The sequence below is a fragment of the Nicotiana tomentosiformis genome, chromosome 2 (genome assembly GCF_000390325.3).
Source record: "Nicotiana tomentosiformis chromosome 2, ASM39032v3, whole genome shotgun sequence".
NCBI lineage: Eukaryota > Viridiplantae > Streptophyta > Magnoliopsida > Solanales > Solanaceae > Nicotiana > Nicotiana tomentosiformis.
Window position 1 is genome coordinate 93,955,749 of NC_090813.1, and position 11,304 is coordinate 93,967,052.

Here is an 11,304-nt window from a genome sequence, read left to right on the forward strand (position 1 = left end):
TGCATATTGTCAGAAGAAACAGTTTTTCTGCCTTCCACTCTTGCAATGAAATGCAACAAAATTTCAATTGCTGATGTACATTCCTTCCAAAGTGAGATAACAAGCAAAGATTTAAGATGTCTGCATACTATTTACAACACAGTCAACTTAGCTCAATGAAATTTAAATAGAAGTATCAACTTCAGTTTGGAAAGCTTCAAGAGGTTTGAATAGGAGTGAGGGAACTCGAACACAGATACATCATCAGGTATTTGTCTTTTACAACCTAGAAAGCTCCAGCCCTTGCAAGTGGAAACTCATCCAGATAAAACTGGGAACTACAATAGCACCGAACAGAACTAGCATCAGGGTGTGGATATCACAAACTGATAATATGCTGCATACTCAACTGATAGATGTGTCGAGGAGATATTCAACCAATAACCACTAATCTCTCAAGTGAAACTGAGAGTAACAGCATCAGATATATTCCTGCTGAATGTGTTCGATGCCACCTGAAATAAAAGAGATCCAAGATTGCATTAATTCAGATGTTGTTTGTGCAGCTCATTGGCAGCTTCAACCTGCCACGACTCCCATGCCTCAACATAATGAGCAAAAAGCTCACTTGCAGCTGTAACATTTGGCAAATGGAAACATTTCAACCTCTTCATTAAGGCAATAACTACACGGGATATAAACACAGGTTCACATGAACAAAAAAACACATTTTACTCTAGTAGTAGCTAAATTGGGTGCTAGAAATTGGATAAATTAAATTTGAGAAATGTGGTCTATCATAAGTATTTAAAATGGCAGAAGCAGTTGACACCTAGAAATCTTTTCAAGAGCATGCTATAGACTGTCGGGCGCACAAAATTGTCATGCTAAATAATTAATTGGCAAGTATATAATATAAAACAGGAAAAATAGCATCAAGCAAATTGGAGTATAATCTTCAGAAAAGCAAAAGCCTTAGCGATAAAAGGTAGCATTTTCTTGTTTCTTCTCTTTGTTTGTGGCATTTCTTATACGTTCCCCAACATTATGAAGTCTACTTACTAAAAATCTTTCATGATTAGCTGCTAGTTATAAATATCTCGTGGATTAAGATGTTAAAGACGGCTTTTTCAGAAAAGAGGCCAAAACAGTAAAAGTGGCATGCCTAAGTGTATGAATAATTTTTTCCGTTCTTTTTTTTTTCCTTTCGTTCAAGAGGAGACGTAGGGGAGAGGGGAGCAGAAACAGGATCAAACCCAAGACCCTGCCTTGATATGAGGAGCCTGCGAACTGAGTTAACTTCTGGACCAACATATATGAGAAAATAGGTGTCACCCCTACTCACTTGGAATGGGTAGAATACTAGGTGCTTTAACTTTTCCAAATGAGATTTTAGAAAGTACCCTTATTCTGATACTGAGGGCGATATGTAGAAGCTAGATCCTCCCAATTCTGTGTCTGTTTCAAATTTTCTTTTCCAGAAACTCCTGCTTTGGGCAGACTTGCTGGACCAAAAGGGCCAAATACAAAATCCATTGTACCATGTCCATTAAGTCGCTCTGTTGACATCTCCTGATTTTTATCTTTCAATTCATCATCTTTTGCAACTTTCAACCTCTTTACCTGCCCATTTGACACTAGATCAGATGAAGAATCAGCCCTGTATCTTTTTGAAATTGTATTTGTGATCTCTGCCCCAAATGTTCTACTCTTTGAATCATCTGATTTAGAAGTAGCAGGGGACCCAGTCCTGGGATTTTCTTTCCAGGCTATCCACCTAAATGCTGGTTTTCCATTATCTGGACTACGTATCTACATATGTATTGCAAAGATCAATATCAAAAGAAATAATTCTCTACTTCACTATTTTGATTATATTCAGTTACTGATCAGTCAAATTCAATAACTAACCTTCTCAATGAGATTCATGGACACAAAAACATTTGCAATGTCATACAAGCGTCTGGTCTTAGCTGCAAAATATTCATGAGAGAGTAACAACTTGCCTATCAAGTTTTTCACCATAAGTCAAAGATAACAACATAACAAGAATATGAATTACTCTTCATAGCCATGGGATCGTGCATATCACCAAGCAAAGCTGATGCAGCCTTATCAAGAGAGATCAAGTCAACCTAAAGAAGGTAAGGCATTAGCTGACTTGTAGTTGGCAACTAGTCAGAAGATCTATGTGCTCCACTTACATCAGAACAGTGGAAAAGCTTTACAAAATTTTGGGCAAGAATCATCAAAGACTTCTCCTTCCGGTTGTCTACACAATCAGACATCAAGTTAGTCTCACTAAATACCAAATGTGATATATTGATATCCAGCAGTTCTTCCGAATATTAGAATAATGCCCTCAACTGGAAAAAAAATCAAGAATTGAACACATTCAAAAATCACAACCATCACACCTAAATATAAGAAACTCACCAATTTTATGTGATCCAGAAGTCTTGCCTTGCCCTTTTTCCTTGAGATCTGAATGACTACAAGCTATTACCTAGTAGAAGAAGTGCTCTCTGTTATATCATGATAAGAAGACGATGCAATCGCTGAGAAATTTAAAGTAACGAATTGAGTGAACTAATTGGAGAGTATCTACAACTGAGCTATTACTCATCCCTGTTACTGCTAACAGTCCCACTCCAAATCACCCTATATAGATGCCTTGGTGTAGGGAAGGGTGAAAGAAGAAAGAGGCATGGTGTACATACATTTGCAACATTGTGGCTAGTGGAGGAGACAGAGGACTGATCTTTTAGTCCTTCTTTCTACAAAATAAGCAAAAAAATATTAAATTCCCAGGAAACGTCCATATGAGACAAGGAAAATGGATATCAACTACATTACGCACATCTACTTATCAAAAAGAAAACTACCTTAAGCAAATCTACAGCTTTAGGAATTGCACTAAACCCATTCCATTTATACTGATTCTTAGCTTTTCGTGACAAAACCTGAAATAAACTGTCTTAGTCATTCAATCATATAAATTTATGAGAGGAAGACGAAAAGATAAAGAATTACCCCAACACTTTCCAAAATATTGACAATATCATAAATGCGACGCCTCTCGACACCTACAACCACAAAAAGATTCTGTTTGAACACATGCAAGAAGAAATCTGCATATTTGTGTTGACACAGTTGGAAAGATAATGTGAGGATTGAAAGATGAGAAGACAGGGAAAAGACCTAATTGATCGGCAGCATTGTCCAATCCAATGGAGTCCACTCCTTCCCGATCACACAGCTTCAAGAAACTGAATAGTACAAAACTTATCAGGTCAAGAAAGTAGTGATAGAAATGATACGGTTGTTTTTATATTGATATAATCCAGATTTTTGGCATAAGTTTTTCTATGTTTTTAAGGCATTTAATTGGTTTCTTCCATACATCTCTACCTAATTTTGCGGGAGGAAGGAAACAAAATAGTTTTGGCAAAAAATATACTATCATTATACCAGATAATCTCTCAACTTCAACAATTGATATTGAAAAAATTCCAACAAGCTGAGCCATGATTTTTGGAATATGGTAGCCCATTAAGTCTAGATTCCAGCGCTGTAAAACAATTCGAATTCTGATATTCTACAAAGAGACATGGCCAATGTACTAGATTTGCAAAATAGTGCCTCGGAGCCGCAGTGCTAGAAAACCATCCATTATTGTGTCCCTCCAACATATTAAGGCTGCGAGAAGTCCTAATTCACTACAGGAAACATCTTTATTGCATTCTATTAAATTTGACATGAAAGGTTCTGATAGAAAGTGACTCCAAGGAGGTCATAGACCATATTTAGAGCTTCAAGTTGAAGAGATACCCTTTAGGAAGCTCCCAAAGAGAGGATAAAACGAACGAAGAAAGGATCAAGTCTTCATTCTCAATCCATGTGATTTTCTTCCCATTAATTTTCTTTCATTATCATGGTAATATCTAGTAAACTTCTCTTGGTTTTGTTTAATTCTTTATGGAGTAGATCTTTTGAGTTAGGAGTGTATGAAACTAATGTTTATGTAATTAATTCGAATTCAATTTGCTTGCATGGTGATTGTATTTAATTCCAAGTTTTACACAAGTCATTATGAAGCATCATTATGCCAAATATGTTTAGTTTTGGTTGACTGAAGAGATACTTTAGATTGATTAGGTAGTTTTATATTCGAGAATAATTATACGCTCAACTGATTTAGGCAATTAACCAAAGAGAAACAATTGTAATTAGTCGTGCAGACATTTGCATTACTTCATCAAAAGAGTAGGTGGTATGGATTAAGACACCTGGATCTCATCGCCTTCCAATTAGACATAATTAGTGCTTTAAGAGAACCACCATAGTATGAATAATTGGGATAGCCAATCTATAGGAAAGAGAATTAGATATTTTAGGAATCACATGTCCCATGGAAGCATTCCAAAACCTTATTGCATCTTTAATAAAGCTAATCTTAAGCCTTTGTCGAACGAGACAGTTGGGATTAGTGATGTTAAGATAAACAAATTTAACTGAGAAGGGCAGTTAACTAAAGGGTGTGGCCTTGTGCTCAATGAAGTGGGTTTATAACCAGGAGGTCTCCCGTTCGAATCCAGCGGAGTCAAAAAACACTAGGTGATTTCTTCCCATCTGGGAGGATACTGTGGAATTAGTCGGACACCACGGTTATAAAATAAAACTGAAAAGGGATGTTGTATCTCAGGTGGAAATCAAATTTGTTCAAACTCTAGATTAGATGGGCATCCGGTGATTCAATCTCCTAACATAAGTTCTCACTGAGTTTCTTCTCGACGGTACACGTTTCTTCTTAGGGAGTTTTCTTTGTTTTCCTTATTGAATTTATTCTGCTCCTCATCCATAATTCAATATCTCAAAATTAACATAACAGTCAAATCATTTAAGTTTAAATCCTAATAATAATCCTCGCGGGGATCAACATTCTCTCATCAATTTATCACTTACACGACTACTATACTTGCTATGCATGATACATAATCGTCTCGTTCTAAGATCGCGTTGTAGTGTAGATACACTTACCTAAGCATCTCACGCATACAAAAAAGAAAGGAGAGAAGAGAGATTACTTGGAGCAAAGTAGACCGAGGGATTTTTCCTTGCGGCTGTAAATGTTAGGGTTTTTCCATTGGGCTTCTTCCGGATTGACTGACGATGACATTTCTAGGTTTCCCTGTTTTCAAAAAAGTTGAGCATCAATAGAAATGAGAGGGCAATGAATAGTTCCGAGATAAACCGCTAAAGCTCAAGGAAGAGGGAAATGATTTCGCGGGCATTAGGAAGTACAATTAATAATATACCTTAATTATTTTACTCTAATCTTAGGATATACTCCTCTGTTTCACGGTAATTACTAAAAATAGTTATCTCAAATTATTTATCATTTTAAAAGTTCAAGATAAAATTAATTTTTTTTTTTTACCCTTAGTAATAATTGTTCTTAAAGATGGAGATAACACATAAATAGAATAAATATTCATTGAATAGAAATTATATCTTAAGACATAAATAAAGGTAGAATAGTCAAATCCCTTTCCTAACTAATATTTTTGAAGGGTCGTGTAAAAAAGAAACACGACACATAATATGCGATAGAAGGAGTAATATAATTATCTTATTTCACTCTAAACACAAGGGTAGCCCAGCATGCGACTCAACCAATTAATCAAGGACTATTTATATGTAAATATATTTAAAATATGAGATTTATAATCTTAAAAATAAAATAAATTACTTTTTTATGAATAAACATAACGTGATGGTATAAGAATTTCTTGGCCATACATAGAATTTAAAATCTCTCATTATTTTCTAACACTGTCAAATGAATGGATTAAAACGCCTCTGAGTCAACAAGCCTTTGTTTATCTCAAGATAGACGGAGCAACATGTCATAAGCCATAAACCAAAGCTCACCTAACTGCAACCCGAACAAGTTTAAATATGTTAATTCAATAAATAGATCCAATCAGTCAAAATTTTACTTGGATTTAGTGGAATTAAGATAGGTTAAGCGTTTGACTTACTTGGATTTAGTTGAATTAAGATATGGATCAACACCTTTAGACCAAGTCTGGCTATTTGAGGGCATTGCACTATTATAGGTCAAAATGGACCCCCTTAAATAAAATCCACAGATTGATGGCAAGAAAAATATTGATGTAATATTATTAGATGAAAAAAATATATGAAGTTAATAGGAAAAAATGGTAGTAAACTTAAATCTTTTAGGTATCACGTATAAATTTCTAGTTAGTTAATTCTAATGGTACACAAATATAATCCAACCCAGACAAACCCAAGAGTATCATGTTGTGTCGCTAGTCGCTACTAGTAAAAAAGATGAAAGTACGAGTTTTTCATATTTCTTTCCTAAATCCTAACAATTTAAATTCGGGGGGAAGTGGAAATGGCAATTTCACGGTGCAGTAAATACGAAGTTAATAAAAAAGGGGCATTAAGAACAAAAATAACTTCAGAAATGTATTCAAAATGAAACATAACAAAGGCAATACAGGACAGGACAGACGAGAAAGAGGTATATGAGCTTCAATTTCAACTCCTCTAGCTTAAGTGAAACAAATCATCAGGCATACTGAATAAAAGGAGAAGAATCAAATCAAAGTAAATAAAGAGAGTCCTCAATTAAAATGCTAACTCGCTCAGCTAGGAAAGATGCCTGAATGGTAGAAAGAAACAAAAACTTAAAAATTCTATTACTTAGAAGTTCCAATTCTATTGGTCAACAGTGCTGGCCTGTTGCCACTCCCCGTCAACAGCTTCTTTCCACAATGTGACATTGTTATCCCCAGCGGCAACAGCTAACAAGTTTCCGGTTAGAGACCATGAGACCCTCCAAACAGGAGTCTTGAAGTCTTTAAGAACCTTACCCTCCCACTGATCTCCCTCCTTTGCCACAGTCCATATGACAACTGTACCATCCTCTGAAGCACTAGCAATTGTTGACTTCGGTAGTCCCAAGTTTGGTGCCCAGGCTACATCCCTCACCCAGTTAGTGTGCATCTGAAGTGCAGGGAAGCAATCCATCTTCCAAATGCCATTATATAACTTCCAAACCTTCACGGTGTTATCACATCCACCAGATGCCAGCTTTTGAACAGGTTCAAGCGCACCTGAACCAACTAAAGCGCCAGGAGCCATTGATGGTGCCCATGAAACTGATGTTACCCCAACTGGATGAGCTTGGTCTATTCTCGTAGTGTCCCAACCACCATCTGACCTAGCAGTGTGCACTGAGATATTACCATCAGAAGAACCACAAGCCAAGCAAAGCCCAAGTTCATGAGGAGCCCATGAAATGGAGTTAACTGATGATTTGTGGTCACTAAAAACATGAGCTTGCGTCCACTCATTCTGATTGCCTTCCTTCCAGATTATTACCTTACCATCGTAGGAGCAGGAAGCAAGGATTGAGCCAAATTTGGGGTGAGCCCAGGCAGCCTGCCAAACAGGACCAGTATGACCACTCAAAGTAGCAAGGTGTTGTGAAGCAGCATTGTTGCTCACACCAGTTATTTTTATGGTGGTATCAGAAGATGCTGTAGCCACACGTTTTCCATAGTAGTCCATAGTAACATCGTGAACTATGTCATTGTGACCGGTTTCAATCTTCTGTGCTGGCATTTTCCCTTGCCGCTACTGATATCTCAAAGCTCCTGCATTATCCAATTTTAGTATATATGTCCGTTAGAAAGATAAAATTTTAAAGAGCGTTCTCTTCCCCCACCCTTATTTGGCTACGAAAATAAGAGATTCTTCAACCAAAGTCAGTTACAAAGCCTATAAATAGAAATGCAACTCAAGCAACAATACAAACTAAAATATACATCGTAAATAAGAACACTCAGGTGAATTAATATTTGCAGATCCATTCTTTAGAGAGAAAATAAGAGCTTTCTCGTGCCATGGTTTTAAGCTTGTTCATTTCAATTTTCAGTATACCAGAGAAGAAGATAAAGGAGAAGCCTTCATGTGTTATAAACGCAGGCAGCACGAAGAAAAGACAAATGGTTTATCTCGGGACATGTTATATGTTGAATAAGATAGGATAGGGGTTTTGAGAAGATTACATAGGTGAAATGTCACTTTCAATAGAAATAATTTGAGGCAGCAGAGAATCTAACTCAAAACAGATTAACCAAAATATAAATCAGATTACGCACCAATCAACCGATATGCCAGTACAAGATATGGATAATTATTTGGGGAAAGACAGCAGCTTAACTCATAAGACCATTTTAAGATAGTCAAAAGAGATTGATAATTAGTCAACACATACATCAAGGTAACAAAGTACACAGGAAAGCACTTTAGTAAATGGTAAAAGGTCTATGGGTCCAAAAGGTCAAATCCAAATCCTCTCCTCTAACCCAGTATTTCTCACGCTGTTCTCACCAATTAGTTAAGCTGCCCTGATCAGGGTTCCTAGTTCAATAATAAATATTACTGTTGGCTTCTGCACTCTTTTGAACATAATACTCATAAGAGATGAAAATACTAAAATGACCACTGATTCAATCAAAGTTAATTTTATCGTGAAATATCAGCTAAATTCATCAGGATACTCCTGGATAAAAAAATAACTTTGTGTTTCACATAAATCCTTCCCCTAAACCGACTACTGTTCAGAAAAGATAAACATGACATTTTTTCTAGAGATGACTTCCAACCAAGGTTTATATACGCATAAATTGTGAAAAAAGGTATGTTCAGAGATATAATTAAAAGTACATAGAAAAATTCCTTACTGGCACTGTGGCACATAACCTACTTCAAACCTACCAACGTGTTCATCAACTGATTTGAACCTCTAACAATACAGAAGTGGAAAACTAAGAACACACATATTTTGTACTGTTCTGCTGGATCTATTAGGGAGTATTTCCCATAGCTTCCCAAACTATGCTAAAAGAAGAAAAAGGTTTTCTTTTTTTTATAACCGTGGTGCATGGGCCAGCTTGCGCGGACCTCGACTAATTCCACGGAATACATGTCACCACCCACCAACAACATGTATCGGGTAACTATGTCCACCAATGCTTGGACAGATATGAAGAAATCACCTAGTGTTTTTGCGTCAACTGGGATTTGAACTTGAGATCTCATGGTTCTCACCCACTTCATTGACCATTAGGCCACACCCTTGGGTGCTAAAAGAAGGTTCTTTTGTCTGAGGACAATATAATGGCATAAGAGAATGATCCTAGGGCAACATTTAAGTAACATTCTTTTTGCAGCAGATGCCAGCGTCCCTTAAATTCCAGGCTTACATGAGCATCTCATCTTGCCAGTACTAACTAGACCGGTACTTGATAGTTTACGATATAGACAGATAGATATACATTTATAAAGATTCCATCTCAAAAAAAAATATATATAAAGAACATTCAAAGAGAAGCACTTAATCAATTAACACCAAGATACAATAAATTGCTCAGGGAAGGGCAAACAAAGGGGCTCCCCAAAACCAAACTGGGGTTCCCTGAGCTTCTCCATGTTCAATAAGATGTGTCAAACAACCAATTCGCGGATCGCCGAATTCCAGGCTACACATAGACACATAAGAACAGAAGAGGTAAAAACGATATCTTTGGGCAAAAGTACGTCAATTGGTAATATCAAAACAAATCGAAAAATACATGCCTAACTAGATCTGGGATTTCTGCTTGGATCTTAAACCGGGTCGACCAAAAAACGAATACGAAAAAATATAACAGCACGGGCATATAGCGAAAAGAATTATCACATACAGATCTAAATGCAACCAGATGAAATTGTGGGGTGAAAGGGAAATGTTTTACCTGTATGCGAGCACGATAGAGAGGAGAACTGCTATTTCGCCTCAAAGCTGGAGAGTGATATTTAAGTTCTACTGCTAAAAAGCTCTTAAATTTTGTAATTGTTACGAAAATAATTATACTGTGTATGTCTATTTATTACTCCGCTATAGATAAAATTATCCATTTAGTACTCTGTTTAATTTTATCTACAAGCAGCTAATGCATGCAGGTTGCAAGCAGCTCAATAAAATGATTTGTAGCAGTTTCTTATTAAACAGATAATTTAGAAGCAGCTAAAGAAAAGCCTTGCAGCTGCTTCATGAAAAGCCTCGCAAATGCTTCCTTTCTTCTATAAATAGAGTAGTTTTCAATTCAATATGTACATAAGTTTGAAATTTGAATAATATGTCAATTTCTCTCTATACTTATCTTTACTTTACAGTTTTTATTTTATAACACGTTATCAGCACGAGACTCTGTCATCTCGAGCAAATACTTTGAAAGTATCACAGGTACGAGCTTTTTTTTTCTAAATAATGTCAACTCTTTATAAACTTGAATTTGTAGCCCTGGATATATCGGGCAAAATCTACATATCTTGGGTGCTTGATGCCGAAATTCATCTTGATGCGATGGGTCTGGCAGACACCATCAAAGACAAAAATCAGACATCAAACCAAGACCGTGCCAAAGCAAGGATATTCCTACGCCATCACCTTGATGAGGGTCTGAAAAATGGAATATCTTACTGTTAAAGATCCAGTCATACTGTGGAATAATTTGAAAGATAGATATAACCACATGAAGATGGTCGTTCTTCCATAGGCATGTTATGATTGGACTCATCTAAGGCTACAAGATTTTAAATCTATCAGCGAGTATAATTCTGCTATGTTCAGAATTATTTTCCAATTGATACTATGTGGTGATAATATTACTGATCATGATATGTTGGAGAAAACTTTCATCACTTTTCATGCCTCGAATATGCTCCTGCAACAACAATATCGAGAGATGGGATTCAAAAAGTATTCTGAATTTATCTCACATCTTCTTGTAGCCGAGCAACATAATGGGCTATTAATGAAAACCATGAAAGCCGACCTACTGGTTCTTGTCCATTCCCTGAAGTGAATGAGACGAACTTCCACCAAGCTAAGCGTGGAAGAGGACGTGGCCCCAGTCGTGGTCATAGTCGTGGTCGAGGAAGAAACTCTAATCATGGTAATAATAAATGCATCAAAGAACCTTCATCACCACCAGCAGTGGAAAAGGAAGGAACAAAAGCATGAAGCAGTGCAAGCAGCAAAGCCAGAAAATGCATGCTATAGATGTGGAGTAAAAGAGCACTAGTCACGTATATGTCGTACGCCAAAGCACCTGGTTGAGCTGTATCAAGCCTCCCTGAAGAAGACAGAGAAAAATGATGAAGCAAATTTTATTTCTGAAGATAATTTAGACTTCATACATTTGGATGTAGCTGATTATCTTGCACTCCCAGAAGGAG

At 36.6% G+C, this 11,304-nt stretch overlaps 2 protein-coding genes across 5 annotated transcripts; both read right to left on the reverse strand.

The window, feature by feature from the left end:
* Positions 1 to 6: 6 nt before the first annotated feature.
* LOC104108173 (E2F transcription factor-like E2FF) lies at positions 7 to 5,264 on the reverse strand. 3 transcript variants are annotated; one of them, XM_009617161.4, is made up of 11 exons: positions 5,067 to 5,264; positions 3,181 to 3,248; positions 3,013 to 3,065; positions 2,865 to 2,942; positions 2,700 to 2,756; positions 2,416 to 2,485; positions 2,184 to 2,251; positions 2,042 to 2,114; positions 1,891 to 1,952; positions 1,383 to 1,602; positions 7 to 613 (listed from the first exon to the last, which is right to left on the reverse strand). In XM_009617161.4, the coding sequence occupies exons 1-11, from the start codon at positions 5,156 to 5,158 to the stop codon at positions 522 to 524; spliced, it is 933 nt and encodes a 310-aa protein (XP_009615456.1). In that variant the 5' UTR covers positions 5,159 to 5,264; the 3' UTR covers positions 7 to 521. The 3 variants fall into 3 exon arrangements, with proteins under 3 accessions (XP_009615456.1, XP_009615454.1, XP_009615455.1); XM_009617159.4 differs by having other exon boundaries at positions 1,383 to 1,791; positions 5,067 to 5,262; XM_009617160.4 differs by having other exon boundaries at positions 7 to 494; positions 1,383 to 1,791; positions 5,067 to 5,261.
* Positions 5,265 to 6,454: 1,190 nt separating this feature from the next.
* Positions 6,455 to 9,961, reverse strand: LOC104108172 (protein transport protein SEC13 homolog B). 2 transcript variants are annotated; one of them, XM_018774834.3, is made up of 2 exons: positions 9,819 to 9,961; positions 6,455 to 7,673 (listed from the first exon to the last, which is right to left on the reverse strand). In XM_018774834.3, the coding sequence occupies exon 2, from the start codon at positions 7,639 to 7,641 to the stop codon at positions 6,733 to 6,735; it is 909 nt and encodes a 302-aa protein (XP_018630350.1). In that variant the 5' UTR covers positions 7,642 to 7,673; positions 9,819 to 9,961; the 3' UTR covers positions 6,455 to 6,732. The 2 variants fall into 2 exon arrangements, with proteins under 2 accessions (XP_018630350.1, XP_018630351.1); XM_018774835.3 differs by lacking the exon at positions 9,819 to 9,961 and adding an exon at positions 9,661 to 9,794.
* Between the last annotated feature and the right edge of the window lie 1,343 nt (positions 9,962 to 11,304).

Bases quoted from the DNA above. Each gene is read 5' to 3' on its own strand.
- LOC104108173 (XM_009617159.4), bottom strand. From the start codon at position 5,158: ATGTCATCGTCAGTCAATCCGGAAGAAGCCCAATGGAAAAACCCTAAC. The intron at 2,486-2,699 runs GTATGTACACCA...TTCTTCTACTAG, and splicing joins CTAGCCACAATGTTGCAAAT to GTAATAGCTTGTAGTCATTC. The intron at 1,792-1,890 runs GTTAGTTATTGA...ATACATATGTAG, and splicing joins CCATGAATCTCATTGAGAAG to ATACGTAGTCCAGATAATGG.
- LOC104108172 (XM_018774834.3), bottom strand. From the start codon at position 7,641: ATGCCAGCACAGAAGATTGAAACCGGTCACAATGACATAGTTCACGAT.